At 53.8% G+C, this 19,399-nt stretch overlaps 9 protein-coding genes across 9 annotated transcripts; 3 read left to right on the plus strand and 6 right to left on the minus strand.

The window, feature by feature from the left end:
- Nucleotides 1–1,373: 1,373 nt before the first annotated feature.
- Nucleotides 1,374–1,802, minus strand: GNI_116810 (hypothetical protein; the record flags this gene model as incomplete). The annotated part of the gene is made up of 1 exon (XM_011133439.1): nucleotides 1,374–1,802. One exon carries the CDS (start codon nucleotides 1,800–1,802, stop codon nucleotides 1,374–1,376), a length of 429 nt encoding a protein of 142 aa, XP_011131741.1.
- Nucleotides 1,803–2,910: 1,108 nt separating this feature from the next.
- On the plus strand, nucleotides 2,911–3,195 carry GNI_116820 (hypothetical protein; the record flags this gene model as incomplete). The annotated part of the gene is made up of 1 exon (XM_011133440.1): nucleotides 2,911–3,195. The coding sequence occupies one exon, from the start codon at nucleotides 2,911–2,913 to the stop codon at nucleotides 3,193–3,195; it is 285 nt and encodes a 94-aa protein (XP_011131742.1).
- Nucleotides 3,196–3,688: 493 nt separating this feature from the next.
- On the minus strand, nucleotides 3,689–4,055 carry GNI_116830 (hypothetical protein; the record flags this gene model as incomplete). Its single annotated transcript, XM_011133441.1, has 2 exons — nucleotides 3,689–3,913; nucleotides 3,951–4,055. 2 exons carry the CDS (start codon nucleotides 4,053–4,055, stop codon nucleotides 3,689–3,691), a joined length of 330 nt encoding a protein of 109 aa, XP_011131743.1.
- A 275-nt stretch (nucleotides 4,056–4,330) lies between these two features.
- On the minus strand, nucleotides 4,331–5,758 carry GNI_116840 (putative RNA 3'-terminal phosphate cyclase-like protein; the record flags this gene model as incomplete). The annotated part of the gene is made up of 1 exon (XM_011133442.1): nucleotides 4,331–5,758. The coding sequence occupies one exon, from the start codon at nucleotides 5,756–5,758 to the stop codon at nucleotides 4,331–4,333; it is 1,428 nt and encodes a 475-aa protein (XP_011131744.1).
- Nucleotides 5,759–6,148: 390 nt separating this feature from the next.
- On the plus strand, nucleotides 6,149–12,193 carry GNI_116850 (hypothetical protein; the record flags this gene model as incomplete). Its single annotated transcript, XM_011133443.1, has 1 exon — nucleotides 6,149–12,193. One exon carries the CDS (start codon nucleotides 6,149–6,151, stop codon nucleotides 12,191–12,193), a length of 6,045 nt encoding a protein of 2,014 aa, XP_011131745.1.
- Nucleotides 12,194–12,359: 166 nt separating this feature from the next.
- GNI_116860 (hypothetical protein) lies at nucleotides 12,360–14,782 on the minus strand (the record flags this gene model as incomplete). The annotated part of the gene is made up of 2 exons (XM_011133444.1): nucleotides 12,360–13,416; nucleotides 13,608–14,782. 2 exons carry the CDS (start codon nucleotides 14,780–14,782, stop codon nucleotides 12,360–12,362), a joined length of 2,232 nt encoding a protein of 743 aa, XP_011131746.1.
- A 213-nt stretch (nucleotides 14,783–14,995) lies between these two features.
- Nucleotides 14,996–15,862, minus strand: GNI_116870 (putative transmembrane protein; the record flags this gene model as incomplete). The annotated part of the gene is made up of 1 exon (XM_011133445.1): nucleotides 14,996–15,862. The coding sequence occupies one exon, from the start codon at nucleotides 15,860–15,862 to the stop codon at nucleotides 14,996–14,998; it is 867 nt and encodes a 288-aa protein (XP_011131747.1).
- A 588-nt stretch (nucleotides 15,863–16,450) lies between these two features.
- On the minus strand, nucleotides 16,451–17,819 carry GNI_116880 (DnaJ; the record flags this gene model as incomplete). Its single annotated transcript, XM_011133446.1, has 3 exons — nucleotides 16,451–16,925; nucleotides 17,097–17,686; nucleotides 17,739–17,819. The coding sequence occupies 3 exons, from the start codon at nucleotides 17,817–17,819 to the stop codon at nucleotides 16,451–16,453; spliced, it is 1,146 nt and encodes a 381-aa protein (XP_011131748.1).
- Nucleotides 17,820–17,863: 44 nt separating this feature from the next.
- GNI_116890 (putative serine/threonine protein kinase) lies at nucleotides 17,864–19,208 on the plus strand (the record flags this gene model as incomplete). The annotated part of the gene is made up of 3 exons (XM_011133447.1): nucleotides 17,864–18,013; nucleotides 18,140–18,450; nucleotides 18,620–19,208. 3 exons carry the CDS (start codon nucleotides 17,864–17,866, stop codon nucleotides 19,206–19,208), a joined length of 1,050 nt encoding a protein of 349 aa, XP_011131749.1.
- Nucleotides 19,209–19,399: the final 191 nt, after the last annotated feature.

A 19,399-nucleotide genomic window follows, 5' to 3' on the forward strand; every position in this document is an offset into this window, starting at 1 on the left:
GTGAAGGGGGGGGGGGTTACGGTTCCAATGTCAGCGGCGCTGGCAGGTGCCTTGACCTGGTCATTGCCGGGAGGAATCCCTCTGCTATAAGGAACATAGGGCATGATGGCAGTGATTCGCTCTGCAGAGGCACGACAGAGACAGCTGACGGCCAGGAACAGCTCCATTAGGTTGTCATGGACTTCGCCGGGCTTAGCCGACTGTATCACATATACGTCGCGACTTCGCACACCGTCCAGCAATTTGAGGCTGATCTCCCCGTCGCTGAACTTAGTTACGCGCATGCGCGACAAACTTATGCCGAGGTGTGCACACACTTCTTGAGCTAGTTGTACGCTAGAACTGCCCGAAAAAATCATCAGAGAGTTCTCATCTCCCGGCTTCATATACGCCGTTTCGTCGACTGCGTCACTATGCCGCCCGCCGTTCCTTTCACCACCGTTTCTCTCGCCATCGTTTGTCTTTGCCACGTTCCTGACTCCTGATGATTTGTCTACAGTTACTAACTTGGACTGCAAAGCCTCCTCCAGGGCTGCAATGTCGTCTTCTGTAATACGAATTCCGAGGTCGCCAATAACCTCCGTTAACACTTCACCCAGAGACGTCTTGCCGAAGAGAGATAATCTAGGGCTCTTCAAACGCCTTCTTATCTAAAGAGCAGTCCGTTGACCATCCTGAATGCCGTCACTACCTGTTCTAACGTCGTTCCCTTCCGGCCACTCAAAAGGATCAACACAACAACTAGCAGAAGACCGAATGCCAGGGCACCCCCGAGCCTTCCTTCTCTTCGAGCAAATCGACCGTCCGTAGCAATCCCTCTTGCTACCGCACCTCTCGCGACTGGAGTCCCCGGTCTCCAACGAGCTCCTCCACCACTCTCACCAGACACGCCCGCCACCGAAGACGGACACATAGATCCTACGGCGGTCACGGCTGATGATGACATGGCCCTAATGCTGCACGCTGCCCCATTGCAGCCAGCAAAGGGCGGACGAAACCACCCACTCGGTCTCAGCATTCTGGAAAAATTTATCCCCGCCCATCCGACCTTGACAAAAGCTCCCGCCGCTTGTCTCGATCTTTTGACCGGGCGCGTGCCACCCCCCATTTCGTGATTACTACCTCCCTACTATTTGCCTGAATCTTCGCCTTTTGTCTTTTCTCGTTCATGACGACACTGGTTCTACATCAAAAGAGCGCCATAAGTTCAAAGCCATATCTAGCAATATGCGACGCATGAGCTCCTGCAGGCAGCGAAGGTCTCAACGGGCGCGGCCGGTGCGAGAGTCGGCACGCCGGAGCCTGATGCCTTGGCAAAGCGAAGTGAATTGAGCCGGGTCATCGGCCCGAGGAGCCATTTGAACCGGGGAACCTCAGAATACGAGAGGACAAGTGAGGGTTTTGGAGTGGAGAGGAGAGGAGAGGAGAGGAGGGGAGAAGAGTGGGTGGTGAGCGTTGTTTACAAGTGGGTCCCAAACAGTCTGCTGCACGGTGGGGGGCAGACCGGGGATGTTTGATTTGACTTGCAGATCTTCGGAGGTTCCTTCCAGGGGTGAGGCGATGGTGGAGGCTAGAGTGGAGATTTGGGAGGCAGCGAGTTGCAGCCACTTCTTTTCTTCAGGGAGGACGGACAGAGCGGCTTTTTGAGCGGCTGCAGCGGTCTCTGTGAGCAGCTTGGAGGCCAAGAAGGGTCCAAAGCCGCCATACAGTGACCGCCAGCCGTCGAAGCGGACGGAGCATTTGGCCATTTGGAGCAAACTGAGTCGTTTCCCGTCGAAGGGCACGTACACATCACAACGCATGTTTAACGTCTTCAAAGGGTATATTAGACCAGACGCAGCCACTGTACCCAGCAATGACGCCATGGCTTCTCGACTCTCCTCGCTCTTAGACCAACGACGAACACCCTGCCGGAAGGCGATCCACGGATGCCCCACGCGCCGCCGCGATGGCCGCTCCGTCTCTCCGAATTTCGCCAAAGACTTCTCCGACGGAATATCACTGCTTTCGAAACTTGCCAACACCCCGTCCGAGTCCACCGACTGACTCCCAGACCCGCCGGCCGGCTGTAACGCGGGCATCCGCTCGGAACAACGACTACCCAACTTTTTCTTCAAAGCATCTCTACAATACATACACGTGCACGCAAACAATGAACCTACTCTAGCAGCTCCGTTAAGTGGCGTCGCAAGAAGCCGCGGTAGAAGCCTCGGACACCCTGTCGATGATAGATCTGCAGCAACGATGTGTAATTTACCAATGCGTGTGGTCGAGTGACCTAATGTGGTGGGTGTGGAACTAGGAATTAGCTGCTGCCCGTGTACGTGTGGTCATCATGGTGGTTGTGCCATCACTCCACGAGTAATGTGACCCAGATAGGCTCAGATGCTGCGGGTTTTGTTACTTCTTCGGCTGCAGTGAAAAGGGTTAAGGGTTTCGGTTTTAGGTCCTGAGGTTCTATCGATCCAGGTGGCACTTCCTTGATTGCGCCCTTTTTGACTTGTACGTAGCTTTCGTGGGTAGGTCTTGGGATGTCATCGCTGTACCGACTGGTAAGGCTCACGATGTGTAGAGGCGCTGTGGCGAAGGCAAGGGGCCTGGGTAGGTAGGGGGCGAGTACCGGTAGTCCGTAGAGTCCCGGGGAGTCTTGGGGCATACCCCAAAACCAAGCAGCCACTAGCTCGTCCATTTTCGCGGGGGGAAAAACCGGGGTGAGTTCGCTGGCTGAGAAAGCTTTCCCGGAGTTAGCGAGGGGAGAGGCCGCTTGTGGGGGGGAGCAGGAGTGAGCCGTGGGCAGGAGTGAGGCGTGGACGCGTTAGGAGCGACTGGGAGTCCTCGGTCCGGTGCCGGAAAACCGCCTTTTTCAGCAAAGCGAAGAAGAACGTATTAACATAGCGCGTGGCAAAGAAGATGACTGAAGCCGCTGCTTCCTCTCTGGCAGGCAAGAGCGGGGAGTTGTGGCTTCGACTTCGCGAATTACATACGGCTAGACGGACGGCGTTCGGCGAACGCGTCGGTCTCCTGCTGCGTGCAAGCGAAGGAGTCAGGGAGACGTGCCAGACACTGCTAACCCAGGGGGACCTTTCCGAGCAAGAAGAGCAGTGGTTCACACTAATCTATCACGAAGCCCACCAAATCGCCTGCGAGCAGTTCAGCAAGCTTCACAACACACCTACAAGGATCGAGGCCGCCTGATTCCACCCCGGGCGTGCGACCAAGACCAAATCAGACCAAGCCGCCAGCCTAGGCCCAACCACGTTGGAGGCCCACCCCCGTTCAAGGCACACCCATTCGCAAACCCGATGTTGCTATCATACTGCCTTCTTGGTTGCACCGCATGCCTGGGAGTCGTTTCTCGGCGATGGACAATCCGCGCTCGTTAGAAAGGTTTTAAGAGACCGGAGTTGGTAACTCCAAGTCGAACGCAAATCTCGAACCGAATTAGTGTTTGTACCGTCTGTAATTGTTTACAGTCCTGTCTGTAATAGTCCTGTTTGTAATCTTTCATAGTCCTGTCTGTAATTGTTCACAGCCCTGTCTATGATCGTTCACAGCCCTCGTAGTTTATGTTGTCGGTGACCCACGGTATCCTGGTTTCAACTGACTAACTTGTTGTCTGAATCGACAGCCAGGGGTAGTCTCGCCCTAGGGCTAGAGAGTGAGATTAGGGGGGTTTTATAATACGAGTTCAAGAGGAGGAGCGGCTCTGTAGTTTCGTGTATTGTCGAAATGCTTCTTGGGTGAAGGAGTTGTACGCCTCGTTAATTGAGCGCTGACTCGCTCTATCGTCATGGTGTTTTATAGCCTCCCGAATTTCTAGGGATTCCTGGTCTACCAGATCGAGGTTATTCGGGTCAATGGGGTCTTTGCTCATCGCCACCTCAATTTTATCCAACAGTTTCTCGTAAGCAGTCTGCCAGAAGGACTATGCTTTTTAATGTCGCACTTACTTCTATCTCGTTGCCTTTGATGACATAAGGCTTGGCTAAATTCAACAACTGAACTTCCAAACTCGCTTTGGCAAAGTCAATTCCAGTATCAAATGCAGACGGCATTTTTTGGACATCTAATTCCAATAAAACCCCTCAAGGCAAGAGGGTTCTTCAAAACAAAGATTCCAACTATCCGACCTCCATCCCTCGCCTTGAACATCCGCAACGAGTCGATGCGACCGCAAACACTCGAACATGTAACTTTGTTTCCTAAGTCAGATCCTTACGGTCCGTATTTGTTATTCAGATCTGACTTAGGAAATAGTCAAATCGGGCTGCCTTACAGGAGTATTAGGGCATTGATGGTTGCATTGAGTGATTTCTACAGCTAATTGAAACTAAAAAGTAACACGCGAGATGTTGGCTAATCCGACCCCTCGGCACGTCAAAACAAATCTATTCTCCCTACGGGCGCGCTGTAATCCTTCAGCTGCGGCCAAACTGAAAGGCGGGTCGTCGTCCTCATCATCGTATATTGTTTCTTCCCCTAGGTCTTCTTTTACGTTGTCGCCAGAGTGTGAATTTTTGTCTGCGGCCTTCTCCCCGACGTCCAAGTCGGTCTTCTGGGATTCGGTCTTCTGGGATTCGGTCTTCTGTTCTGGAAGCTTGACTAAAGACTCTAGAGCCGCCTGGTGGGTGTCTATTTGATACCGCAACGACAGGAAGTCATTGATATGACGCAATAGCAAGACAGTATTTTGAGTCAGCCTTCCCGTAACCACCCGGGATACCTTATCATCATCTGCTACTGCCATAAAATAAATTGGTAGCCATTGGAAAGCAGAGTCAACCGCACCTCCTTCACATAACTCCGCTAATAATCGAAGAGCAACCTCCCGCCCCAGCTTTTCAGTTATGGTTTCGGAAGTCTTTCGCGCAGACTTCTGCTGAATAAGGTCCCCCAAGTCCCGACGCCCTAAGAAGGTCGGCTGCATTTTCTCGCGGGCTGTAAGCTCCTTCTGATCTGCCTCATTCTTATCTATCAGACCGTCCGCAACATACACTATCCCACTCCTTACAGTCTCTGCCACTAATGTCAAGCCGAATCCAGGACTTTTGCCACCTTTCTCACCCGACTGAGGCTCTGTGTATATGTGTACATCCGCTAGCAACTCGTTCAGAACATTTCGGGCACTCTCAATGGTCTTCGTGCCGAAAATCGCATTCATATGGCATGTGAAAACCGTTCCGCGCACGCGTGCGATGCGCCCTCCGTAAATTAATTTGAAAGGTTCCACGGCTTTTAGCACTCCACAAGTGAACTGTACACAGCCGCCACCCTCGGGCAGCAATCCTCTCCGTATTACATTCACTCCCATTTCCGGGAGACCAATTTTCTGCGTGTAAGCGTTCAGCCCGGTCCTGAAAGCGTCCATGCTAAGGTCATGGGGGTGGTCCGTAATGCCCTCCAAGTTTATATTAGCAGGATGCTTCATGAACGGCGCAATCATGACGAGGAATTCGAGATAGTACACCAATCCTCTATCCGGGGGACATTCGACGGTGAACGCGTAGTCTCGTCCAACAAGGAGTCCCGGTTCTACCAGCAGGTCTGTAGATCCGTTTCTGACGTCTACGGCAACGTTTTCGCTGACTCGTTCCAAAATGTGGAGAATACATGCTTCCGAAGGGCGTAGGCCCGGATTTTCAGTTTTTACGCGGATATCCTTCATTGAGACGGGTCGGTTGGTGATGGCCGAGAGGGCGATGCGCTGTCGGAACCCGGCGGTGTCATGATATGTAATCTCCTTGCCAAGGGCAGCCATAAATAAAAATCGACCCTGCGAATCCAAATGGACCCATTTTGGCACGATGATGTAGGGGTTCAAGAGCATCACTTTAAGCAGGCGCGCGTCATACCGGCGACTCCCAAGGCCCTTTTTACGTGGTTAGAAAGCCGGATATATAGAGGCCTCCGCCGGAACTGTTCCCAGTTGGCCAATGCAGCGGGTTCGAATTCCGCAGGTACCGTGGTAGAATCCCGCTCTAGCTCTCAAGGGGCGACCGGAGGCCCGGAAGCGGACAAGCGGCGGAGTTATTCGTGGATTTCCTGTTTCTGCATTGACAGTTTCGATCCTGAGCAGGTGGTCACACAGTCTATGCAGATGCGGAATACATTACGACAGGGGATTTCCTTTTATGTCGATCAAGAGACCATGGATGTCAAATTGGGTCTGCGTGGTCTGCCTTATCCCTCGCCCATATACCCCACGTTGCCTAGTAATACGTCGGCCCGTGACAGTGACGGTGATGAGCATTTGAAGGGCGTGCTGGATTACTTTAGACGGCACGCTCAACCGGGAACGACCCTGCAATTGCATGCCGTCAAAGTGCCCTACGGCACCACGATCCACATCGCATACAAACCTGACTATCGCGAATGGACCATTGGCACCAACGACTGGGTTCGCAGTTTCCATATCCCCACGAGCGAACCTAGCGAAGACTTGTTGGAGTATTGTAGAGGTCGGAAGAAACCGACGCATCGAAGTGACGAACGTGTGATAGCTGCTGCAGTCACCTGGTCCGCCATTTTACGCCAACGGCCGTCCGATGAACAGAAGCTACTAAGACAGATATTAGCCGTGGGCACACTTACCGGAACCCTAACTAATGTTGCTTCGGGTCAAATCGACTACGACGCAGTGCTGCCGTATGACTGTCAGCATCCCGAGGTGTTCAAAAACGGTGCCGTCTTCCATGGCTTCAGTCTTAACACTGGCAGTTCCGTCCTCCTAACAAACGAAGTGCCTCTTACAACGGTCTTTATAAAACTGGGTCTGGATGTGACCGAGACAGTCCAAGATAACCGCTGTGTCTACGATGCCACTAACTGCCGTCGAGCGTACGACGATATCCGTCGAATAGCCAACGAATACATCTGCCAGGAAATTGAAAGTGGAACACAAATCCTTCACCCGCAGGAAGGGCTGCAAACTAATGCGTTGGGTCGCAACGATCCGCTCCATCGTAACGATCCACTCCATCGTAACGATCCGCTCCATCGTAACGATCCGCTCCACCTAAAGCTGTACAGCTGGAGGATTTGCAACACGCAACCGGATCAAGTAAGTACGGTGAAAAAGATCGTGGCCAGAAAGGCAGTGGCTGACGTAGAAGCAAACCCCACCTGGTTCGTGGGCTATATTCCGTCTCTGACTTGCATGCTGCAGGGCACTCTTGATCAACTACTCTGTGCGGTTTTCGACGGAATTGAATCTGAAAGACCAAAAGGATCAAAAGCTGTCAAGGAACTGGTAGACGTCCGTATAACCAGACTCACACCATACGGAAGAGAAGCACTGATTGCCATCCTTTCCACCGCTAACTACTACGGTAAGGAGTCAAAGATAACCTTTTGGAATCAATGTTTCGAGGGCTTGATCAAACGACTCAACCAGTGTCTAGTGCACTTGTTCGAATTCGACTTTGGTGCATACAAAAAGGCGAAACTGGCTGCCAAGAGCTCTCCACTGGAAGCGACTTGGATAATTTTATCCAACGGCAAAAAGGCCAAACGACCTCTTAGTGTCGACTCGTCCCGGAGCTCTCCCGTCCATAAAAAAATCGCCACTGCTAAACAAGGTGTGAAGGCTTCCAAAGCGCAACGGCTTCTAAACGGCACCACCCAGCTTTCAACTACCAGGCCGAACTCGGATACCACCCAGCCGTCCATGGCCGTGGACGAAACGCTCCCGACCGGGCCATCCTCGACTGGGCCGGCCTCGGCCGAGCCGACCTCGGTGATGGCGGGGGCGCGGCCGTTTGATTCTAAGGTCGTGGATGCACGAGCAGCGAGTCCCAAGGCGGAAGCTCTCCGGGCACCGGAAGACCCGGTCGAGGGTTCGAACTCGCTGTCTCCTCTCAAACGTCAAGAGCGAATGGAAGGCGAGTGGGGCGACTACCAGGAGTCTCTGATCAACCAGATGGTCCGCATCCGCAAGTCGGACCCCTCGCGAAAAAACCCTCAGGCCGAACGCGACGCGAGCGATGACGATCAGGACCCGGCCGGCGGCCGAGCTGGCGCTGGAACACAAGGCGGACTTCGGACACAAGGCGTGGCTGCGACGAGCGGCTCCGCCAAAGGCAGTAGCTCCGCCAAAGGCAGCGCCGCCGCTCCCGGTGGCCCCAATCAACAGCAGGCCGCCGGGACCGCCGCAACTGCCGTCGGAATGCTTCTTGACTCCGGCAGCAAGACTGCCACGCGCGACTACCCTGAATTGCTCGATCTCGCCCTCGGACGAGACGTAGGCGGACACGAGACGGCTGGTAGGGAGACGGCTGGTCCAGAGGCAATTGGTCCAGAGGCAATTGGTCCGGAGGCAATTGGTCCGGAGGCAACTGGTCGGGAGACGGTGATTACGCTCCGCGAGCCCGTCGCGATGCCTGGAGCCCGTGCAGTCACACAGCTGGTTTTGGAAGACGCAGTGACCCTTGAGAACCCCCACGGACTGGACAAAGAAGATCCAGACCGCTTGCCGGACACAAAGGGCACCGCTCGGCGGGAAACAGCCGAAACGCAGGTGACTGAGGCGGCTGCAGAAGACGCGAAAGACCGTAAGCAGACTGGTGACTACGTCGAGTTAGCTGAACATCACAGTACAATGGCTGTCGAACTACCAAGCGAGCCGGAAGTTGCTGACTCAATCATGGTTGCGGAAGGAAAGGTTGCGGACGCGCAGGAAATTAGCGAGCAGGATGTTGCTAAGCACAAGATTATTGATGAGAAGGTCACCGAGCACAAAGTTACTGAACAGAATGTTGATGAGCAGAATGCTGCTAAAGAGACGGTTGCTGCCGAACAGACGGTTGGTGCTGAAGAGGAGGTCGCTGAACAGACTGCTGCTGAGGAGGTCGCTGAACAGACTGCTGCTGAGGTGGATACCCCGGATGTCGATATCACCGCGCAGATGAATGAAACAGCGGAGACAATGGTTGAGGAGCCTGAGCTGGATATTACCGACCAACTTCGTGAGACTATGGAGCTGGACCAAGATGAGAGGACGTTTGCTAAGACCCATTTAGCCGCGGCGACCGTCGACGCGGTAATGACTGAGTGCACAGTGGTCGAGGCGGTGGCAGAATCCGCAGTTATGGCCGTCGAGGAAAGCAGAGTGTCGGATGACGAACAAGTTGGTTTGACCCAGCAGGAGTCCGCAATTGAGACCGGTGCCGTGGCCGCGGGCGAAAAGATGCGGAGAGAGAGGGACGAGGAGACACCGGAGGAGAACGCCAGTGACCGAAGCGGTGAGGAGTCCCCGGAGACTTCGTCAGACGAGGAGCAGCTAGAACAGGAGCCTACTCCAGGCGCTTCACCCATTGAGCGTCCTGCCACCTCACCGCCCCCTCAACTGCAGACACCAACGGAACACACCCTAGTTGAACAGACGCTTTCCTCCGAGGAATTCACTCGATCAGAGAAATCAGCCCGTGACCAACCAGACGAAACCATCGCTGAGACTCTAGCTGAGGCCATCAGTGAGACCGTATCTGAGTCTCCCTTGACTACAGGTGACACTCCCACGACGAACGCAGGAATGGAAACAAAACAGAAAGAGCGTGAAAGTAAAAGGCCAGAAGACGAACTGGAGGATGACCAACCGGAAGATGACCAGTCGGAAGACGGGTCAGAAGTTGATCAATCCGTCGAGGAGGCTCCGACTGTCGACGTCGAACTACAGAAGGCGGACGAGCTAACTGCCGAACCGGAGCATGGAGCGACGGCATCCGGAGTTTCTCTGAGACCGGAGTTTACGCCAGAAGAGTCCACGCCAGAAAAGTCTGCGCCAGAAGAGTCTGCGCCAGAAGAGTCTGCGCCAGAAGAGTCTGCGCCAGAAGAGTCTACGCCAGAAGGGTCTACGCCAGAAGAGTCTACGCCAGAAGAGTCTACGCCAGAAAAGTCTGCGCCAGAAGAGTCTGCGCCAGAAAAGTCTGCGCCGGAAGAGTCTACGCCAGAAGAGTCTACGCCAGAAGAGGAGGCGACGCGATCGGAGTCTGGGAGCCCAGAGCGTCCACCGACCGGGTCAGTCGCTGCCGCCGACGCCAAGGGACTGGAGTTCGAGGATGCGGCGGTCGAAAACGAGGTGGTACAGGGCCTAGCGACGGCTGTTCCGAGCCCGGACGCGGTTCGGAACGGGGAGACGTTGGTTCCCGAAGAGGCGGGTGCCGAAGAGGCGGGTCCCGAAGAGGCGGGTCCCGAAGAATCCGGTCTTGGGACTTCGGCCCCTGACCTGTCCGACACACCCGTGGAGGATATGCCGTCCCGTGCCGCAGAAAACGGATCGGAATCGGAGACCGAGGAACCCAGGCCCTGTGAGTCAGAGACATGTCAGACGGAGCCCTGTGAGCGTGAAGGAGAAACTTCGCACAGCGAGTGCCTTCTCGCCGTGCTGGTTATAGAGGGGGAATCGTCCGTCCCCCAACCGGAGACGGAATGTATCTCGGTCAACCCGGCTAGTCCAGCCTCCGAGTCGCAGCCGGGTGGTGAGCCTTCGTCGGCCGACGAAGGCTCCCCGCTGTTACAGCTGGGCGGCGGCGACCCCGACAGTCCGGACTCCTGCGAGTCTCCGAGAGAGGACCCTGAGGACGCTGTCCCGGACTCCACGCGAGACGAGTTGAAGGCGGCGGTCCGAGCGGGTAGTCCAGAAGAGAGGGAAGACAGAGGTGACGCAGAAGAATCCACCACGGACGCGGAAACCTCCCGGCTCCCGACTGCTGGTCCTGGGGAGGACCTCGATGCTTCGCGACAGGCTAAAGACGAAACACACCAGGAAATGGCGAACCAGAAAACGGTGGATCAGGATACGGTGGACCGGCACGCTACTGCTGCAACTGCGGCTCCCGAGACTACCGCAACGTCTGGGACTGCCTCAGAGGCCCAAAGCCCTGAAGCTAAAGGTCGTGAAGCTGAAAGATCTGAGGCCGGAGGTCCTGAAGCTGAAAGTCCCGAAGCTGAAAGTCTTGAGGCCGGAGGTCCTGAGGTTATTTTGAGAACCGCAAGTCCCGCAACCGCAAGTCCCGCAACCGCTTCAGCCGCCAGTCCCGAGGCCGCGCTTGTGGGAGAGATCTCTTCAGTGGCTGCGAGTCTGGACAGGCCAAGTAGTTCCGAGTCTGGGGCGAAGGTGCGTGAGGATTCAACGGGTCCGGACGGATCGGGGTTAACTCCCGAGAGTAGCGTGGCGGACAGTCTGACGAGTAGCCCTGTGACTAGCCGCAGCACTAGCCGTGGCAGTAGCCGAAGCTCAAGTCGTACGACTAGTCGTACAACTGGCCGGAGTACCAGTGGTGCAACTAGTCCCGTGAGTGAAGCCCTAGCTGAGCCGATGAGTACGACAAGTGGCGGTACGACGAGTGGTGGTACGACGAGTGGTGGTACGACGAGTGGTGGTACGACGAGTGGTGGTACGACGAGTGGGGGTCCGATGAGTGGTGGTTCGACAAGTGCGGAATACACGACGCCGATGGGTGAAGATTCGCGGAGTCGGATTGGCACGCCGGCGAGCGGAGCAGTGGAGGCAGGGCACCGGCGCGCGTCTTCTCCGCGGAAACGGTTGGTTACGCACTGGCAGTCATCTTCTGATTCAGACTCGGATTCGGGACGGCCGCGAGGAAAGCGGTTGTTAAAGCGTTCGCGACGGAGTTTCGAGGATGCGAGTCCTCCGTCAACATGTGACACATCGACAGCGCCACGTTTGTCGTTACCGTTGCGTGTGGTGCCGGAGGAGGTGACGAGTGAGGATGAGTTGATGGTGCCGGATGCAATTTTGCAGAGTGTAGACAATGACCGCCTGATAAAAGAATTACAAGGCCGCGGTTACGTTGTACGTCTTCGTCGACGAAAGGCGGTGGTCGTGGGGGCCCTTAGCCTTGATTTGAGCACACCCAAGAAAAGACGACGAAGGGAAGACGAACTCGCTGACGATGTAGCCACTCTGTCTACTCTTCTACCAGACTCTACCTACGAACAACCGGATCTTATTAACAAGACTGACGTCCTCAAAACCATGCAGGCACGAGCCGCAAGACTTACGCGACCTCTGCCACAACTAATTCTTGATCCCGATCGTGATGACACACCCGTCTATCAAGTCTTCCTCACCCCTGAACAACAGAACTCACCCACCCGCTCCAGACGCTCAACTGGCACCTGCTCCATTCTCGTCGTGCCCAAACATCAACTTACCAGCCGCCGGTCGTACTAACCCAAGTCCCAAGCTTCAGCCGCGACCAATTGTAGGAAGACGCAAATAATTTTTTCAGTCGTGACAAACACAACACATAGGGAGGAAACTGACTCAAACCGACCCTCAGTCAGATACCGAGAAAAAATATCGTATGGTTGCGGGCGACGGCAGTCTCGAAGCAAGCCTAGTAGTAGGAGTCGTATACTCGCTTGGGTTTCCAGCCTTTGTTGAACGCCGGGACCTGTGGGGGGTGGAGCGAGGCGTCTCGAAAGGCGTAGTTTCTGTCGCTGCCTTCAAGGCCATGGTAGGGTTGCGCCTTGAAAGCTAGAACTGGTTCATTCACTTGAAACGGTTGTTTCTGGGTAGCGATCTGTTCGGTGTTGTACCAATCTGGTATCACAAAATCGCCCTTAAATATAAGTCGACCGGGATAGGTTTTGTCCGTCCTCCATCCCGGAGTGGGCATGGTGGGGGCGTACAGAGAAGCCGGATCCGGTAACCATATATTCTGTCCCGATGAATACGTGGCTCTAAGTTTCGACGTGGAAGTCGATCCCACACCACCACCAGCCGCCACGGCAACTGCCGCAGCCGTCGTAGCCTCCTCATTACGCAACGACATCACCATCGAATTCTGCACCCTCTTCTCACCGGCTACCCTCTCCTTATCACCGGCTACCTTCTCCTTCTCACCGGCTGCCTTCTCCTTATCACCCGCTGCAGACTGCACTCCGTATTGCTCTGCAGATTGCGCGGCATACTGCTCTGTAAATCGTTCTGCTGATTGTTCTGTGGATTGCTCAGCTGCTTGCTCTGCAGCTTGGTCTGTGGATTGCTCTGCATCTTGCTGTCCCTTCAGACCTAACCGAGATCGGGTCACAGATCGGGTCTCAGATATAGTCTCTTTGTTCAAATAACTTCCCTTCTCTTGGCTGTTCCCTTTTTGTAAATAATTTCCCTTTACCTGCTGGTCATTTCTCAGTGGCTGCACCACCCTAGACTCGACAAATTTAGGTCTGACCTTCTCGACCATATGTCCAGCCCCATTCGAAGGCCATTTCGAACCCGCCATCGAAGACTCAGCGACCAAGGCCCGTAACCGCCCCCAGTTACCCGAGGACGGCATCGGAATCCACTCGGTTTGCGTCGTCGTGGACGCGGGAATGGTGCTGTCTCTGAAGAGCTGGTTCCCGTCAGCGCGGACGGCAAGCGCCTCCGGAAAGTTAGCCTTTGCGAACGCTCTGCAAGCAACGACTGTAAACCTGTGTCCCGTGACTGTAAGTCACTCGACTGTGTGACTCCGTGGGTCTTTCCAGTATGTGACTGTGTCGTGCGACAGTGTATGTCGTGCGACAGTGTATGTCGTGCGACAGTGTATGTCGTGAGACTGTGTCTGTCTGTGCCTGTGTCGCACGTGGACGCTGAGGCTTACACTTCTCGCAGGAGCGCATTACGTCTCCAGGCGTCCCGCATCGACTTGAGTACCTGCATATCCCTATTGTCACTCCAGTAGTCCTGCCAGCGACCACTAATCCCTCGGTTGAGTCCGTTTATGGAACCGGGCCTCATAGGCCTCAAGTCCGGTAAGTCGGCTGCGTAAGCGAAAGTTATCCCGGTACCTGGCGTAAAGGGTTCTGTTGTTGCCGGCGGCTCGCCGGTTGTGTCGACTTGCTCAGTAGTAGTGTCCAACTCCTCCTCCGTGCTCTCGTCTCCCGCGGCATTCTCGTCCCGCAAACCTTCCACGGACTTGCCTTCCACACGCTTGCCTTCCACACGCTTGCCTTCCACAGACTCGCCGAAAAACGGGAACAAACCCCGCAAAGGACCTCGTGGCGCTTCCGCCAACCGCCGTCTCCCAGCCCCTTCTCCCCTGGCGGAATGAAACCGGATGCCCGCCTCGAAAATCGACGGTTCGCCACCTGACCGTTCGCCACTCGACCGCATGCCATTCGGAGTCTTGTCGTCCGGTCGCTCGTCGGCTGTTTCGTCATTCGACTGTTCCGACTCAGGGAGACGACGGTGCTGTGTCATGTTCGGCTCGGATGTCCCGTCGGCCGTCCCCACGACGGCCGTCCCCACGACGGCGGCCGTCCCCACGTCGGCCGTCCCCACGACGGCGGCCGTCGCATTGTGGACATTTCCTTCGTAGTCTATATTCTTCTCGAGTCGATCCCTCTGTAACGCATTCGCTTTTTTCCAAAAGGACGGAGCTCTGATCTCAAAGGCGGCTGGTCGGTACATGCCGGTCAGTTTGGCACTGGCCTCGCTAGGACCGGCCTCGCTAGGACCGGCCTCGGTTGACTCCTCGGACGACTCGGCAGAGAAGCCAAACGACAGGCGAGACAACAGGCCCGACAAGAGGCCAGTCCGCTGGTCAGCTGCCTTCTGTGACGACTCGTCCGACGACTGGTGAGACCCTCGCGCCTGTCGTCCCCAGTGCACGAAGCTCGGCTTACCCAGAGTGGGGAATTCCGGCACGCGTTCCTCAAGAGGAATGGCGGCCACGCCGTCCGCCGCCACCACGCCTAGTCGTAGTCCATGTGTAAAAGGTGTTTGCAACTCTTCGGCGAGCACTGCGGTTAGCAGTACTAAGTGTTTCAGCCACATCCAATTAAAAATTCCGACCGGATTTGTTTGATCAGAATGTAGTGGCCGATTCGTGGTATTGTCGATTCGTGGTCCTCGGTGTGCCCAAGCAGGCATGTGTGGCAAGCGTGTGTGACAACGCGTGTGTGGTGGGATATGTTAGAGGAGTGTGTCTGGTTGTGTGGCAGAATGTGGATCACGTTCTGTAGGTCGTGCGTTCTGTGAAAAGGAGCTTCATTTGAGCTGGGGCATCCGCGGTGGCGGCAGGAAGGTGGGTCTGTTCATAGCGCCTGGGAGCCTGAAGTTGACTCCGCCTGCTTCTTGTTTGATGATGGCTTCTTCCTTGAGGCGTTTTTCTTCCTGGCGGTCTTGGTAGGCGGCGTAGGCGATGAGGAGGCCCGCGAGGACGAGTAGGGAGCCTCCGGCAACGGTGAGGTAGAAGGAGTAGCCCATGTTCAGAGCGGGATAGACGGACTGTAAATTGAGGGCGCTGTGGGCCATGCGGCCGATGACGATGAAGCCGACGGCGCCGGCAATGGTCAGTATGCCGCCGCCCAGCCATGAGAGTTGTAGGAACTGAGGGCTTTTGCCGAAGATGTAGAGCCAGGACAGGCTGGTGATGCTGGCGGCCAGGATGACTAGGAGCAACGCCAGGAGGGCGAACCCGATACTGGAGAGCGACTTATAGTAGGAGCAGCGCATCTTATAGTGCGCCAAACAATCCGTGTTGCAAGAATTGTCCCAGAGCGATATCAGACCATTGGTAGCCGCGGCTTTGGCCAACAGTGTGTATCCACCACACACAGTGGACACACGCTGGTACCATGGCTCAATCACCACGCCTTCGTTGAAGTACACCATGAACAAACCCATGTACGTCGTCAAGTAATTCTTCACCTGCGCCGTATCTGTAACCATCGCGAAGTTCTGGATAAACCGAACCGTGTAAGGTGCTACCGTCAACCAAGATGTTGTCGAAGCGCCAATGACCGTAAGCAAGCATCCCAAACATGCCACACCCGATGCCACCTTCCATACCCATCCGATCGTCTTATGCAAGGCCGTTAGACGAGGATCGACCTTCGATTTTTTCTTCGCCATGCCATGTCACGCTCCCCACACATTTTATACCGACCTCCATTCGCCCCAACCACGCCCCACAGAACAGTCACAGAACCCGGACGAGTCCTCCCTCACACGGGTTAGTTTTCGCTCTGACCACCCACCCGGATCCACCTACCGGACAAGACTGTCTGGTTAAAGTGCCAGACCGAGTCAAGCGAGCACCAAAAAGATCAAGAATTAAGGGGCTGCTGAACCAACGATTGTCCCAAAGAGACGCAACTATCTACTCAGAAGCAATACAACTAACCACATCATTTGACCACATCCTTCGACCAGATCCTTCGACCAGATCAGATTCTTCGGAGAGAGTCTCCCTGCCTGCGGGGCTTGGGGACTTTGTTTGTGGGGCCTTCGGGGCTTAGACTGACTGTCGCGCCTCCGGGACCCAGCCTGTGGGGGCTCGAGGGAGACAACCAGTGGTCAAGCCCACAGCTCTATAAAAGCCACTACCTCAGAGGGAACTACCTCAAAGGGAACTGTGTGTCGTGGAGAACTGTGTGTCGTGGAGAAGAACTATCTGTCGTGGATAACTGTGTGTCGACGGCTTCAGCGAGGGTGATGTGGTTATCCATATTTGGTGAGGTCAGAGTAGCCTCTTTCAACTCTTTTGGCGGCAGCCGGGAATTTGTGTCCGATTGTGTCAGCGATTTGACAGAGCTCGTTCTGGCGTTCCGCGTTTAGCAGATCTTTCCGAGCTTGTTCCGCCCGCCGGTAGTTGTGTAAGTCTCTGTAATACTGGAACCGAGTCCGCTCCTCACTTGTGGCGGTACGGCATTTGGACTGGAAGTTGTGGTACTCCACTTCGGCCTCCATCTCTCGGCGCTTCGCAGTCCGGGGCGGGTAGGTTGTCTCAAAATCGGGTCTCGCAAAATAAGGCACTTTATATTCCGATGTATAAAACTGACTTGGTGTAGCAGCGGTCTTGGTAACACTCACATCAACCGAGCTCCGACCAAAGGGCATGTTGTTAAGCCAGGAAAACAACAGAATACAAAGAATAGGTAGCAGTTGTAATAATCCTTGTAACCGTCGCTGATTTCTACCAAAGACAAACATAGTCAATCAAAGCCTTGTTTATAGGCAGGACACGCCTATAGGGAGGACACGACAAGGGGGGGGGATTCAAAAAGCATAAGAACACAGGCCCGATTATGAAGACGTAATTCCAGTGTTAAAGACGAGAGGGACAAAGGGGTAAATGATATCATACTCTGGTTGTTCTGGTTGTCTGGGCATCCGCCGGTAGTAGTACTGATGTTGTGCTCTAGGTGTCTGGCCAAAGAAGAACGCTTGGAATAGATCTTCCGGAGTCATGAACTCGGCATTATGATGTCTGTGAGCGGCCGCAGGTGGTTGGGATGTAACGTCATCGTTTCCAGTCCTGTCATAGTGCGCTCGGGTTTGTTCATTGCTGAGGACTTGGAATGATTTGGAGATTTTTTTGAATGCTTCCTCGGCCTTGGGGGCTCCGTTTTTGTCGGGATGCAGTTGCATGGCGAGTTTACGATATGCTTTCTTGATCTGGTCTTCGTTAGCGTCTCTGGACACACCCAGCACCTGATAGAGATCTTTTGCGGCAATGACTTTGTTACAAACGTCCTGCTGCGCATGCGTGTATGTTTTGGCCTGTGCATCAGCGGCACTCATCGTCCGACGCATCCTACCGGCTGCTACTGGGGTCGAAGACCCGGCTGATCCCTGCTGCTTCACTGGCGGGACCCCAGCCTTCAGTTTCACGATAATAGACTGCGCTTCTGGTGTGTTATGCAGTCGTAATGACTTCTCAGCAAATCGTAAAGCCTACATGAAATTCTGCAATGCCCCTGCACCTCTACCGGCAGTGCGATCTCACTTTACTAATGTCATTTGACAACCAAGCTTTCTCAGCGATCCTTAAACATTTTTCGGCCTCTTCCTGGGCTTCACTCTGCATTTATATTTCCTGCGTACGGGCGCGGGGTTTTTCGAGAAAACGACATGCCTGATGAGTTTGATATGTTTGCCGCCTCTTCGGATGAGGAGGAAGAAATTGCACCCAGGAAAAGACCTCTCGATGGCGTCGAGGAACCATTGGCCAAAAATCTAAGAGCAGCAGATGGTTATCAAGACAATGAAGGTTATTATGTTGTAAGTGAACACTGTATGAGTAGACATTGTAGGAGCAAACATTGTGGGAGCAAACACTGTATAGAGTAGACATTGTAGGGGCAAACATTGTAGGAGCAGACATTGCACACACGTTTCTTATTTCAGGCATCTGTTGGTGAGATAATTGGCGAACGTTATAAGGTACTGTCGGGCTTGTGTGGCAAGGGAGTTTTCTCCTCTGTGTTACGAGGCCAGAATATATCCACGGGGGAAATGGTTGCTATAAAGTGCATAAGAAAATCAGACTTTACTCGTGATGCAGGAATGAAGGAGATTGAGAAGCTAAAGCAGCTGCATTCTCGCGATCCTTTAGGCAATCGGCCCATAGTAAGATACTTTGGGCATTTCGACAATGAAGGACATCTTTGTATTGTATGCGAATGTCTAAAGGAGGATTTGCGTTCACATATCAAAGGGTAAGCATCATCTTGTTCATACTCAATGTATAGTGTATGTACACACCAGTTGTATATGTACACACACGAGTTGTATATGTGCACAACTCGTGTGTGCGTGTGTGTGCACACACACATTTAATAAAAGACGGGGGGTATACTGGGGGGGAGACATTGGGTTTAACTATAGGTGTGGACGAGGCGGTGGTCTGGATCTAGATGTAGTTCTTGGTTATAGCCGTCAATTGGTTGAAGGGCTCCTATTCCTAAAAGAGTGTGGCATTGTACATGGTGATATAAAGCCAGATAATATATTGGTTGGAGGACTATCGAGCGATGCTAATGATGATGTATCGGTGGATCATGGAACTATCAAGCTATGTGATCTTGGATCAGCTAAATTTGAAAGTGAATTGGACGCAAGCGATGAGATGGTCCCAAGGTATTATCGAGCACCTGAAATATACCTTGGTTGTAAGTATTCGTATCCAATTGATATGTGGGCAACGATGTGTACTATATATGAGCTTTGTACTGGCAGGTTTCTATTCAATGGTCCAAGCCCGTCCCATATGCTCTTAGACCTAATGAAGCTTAAAGGCAAAATTCCCAACAAAATGCTCAAGAATGGACTTCACACAAAACTGTATTTCAACGAAAATCTACAGTCACTGAAACTGCTAAAAGACACTGGCTGCCCAGTCAAACCATCCGTCAACATATATGACCTTCTAAATACTCATAATAAATCATTGCAAGGTAATTTTAGCACTCCCTAGCACACACACACACTCTTCCACCCAAAAGAGTAAATCTCCGGATGACCATATCGACCATATCGACCATATCGACCATATCGATCATATCGATCATATCGATCATATCGATCATATCGATCATATCGATCATATCGACCATATCGTTCATATCGATCATATCGATGCTGTAAATACCAGCTTGACTGGTCGTA

Source organism: Gregarina niphandrodes (genome assembly GCF_000223845.1).
Source record: "Gregarina niphandrodes unplaced genomic scaffold scaffold00028, whole genome shotgun sequence".
NCBI lineage: Eukaryota > Apicomplexa > Conoidasida > Eugregarinorida > Gregarinidae > Gregarina > Gregarina niphandrodes.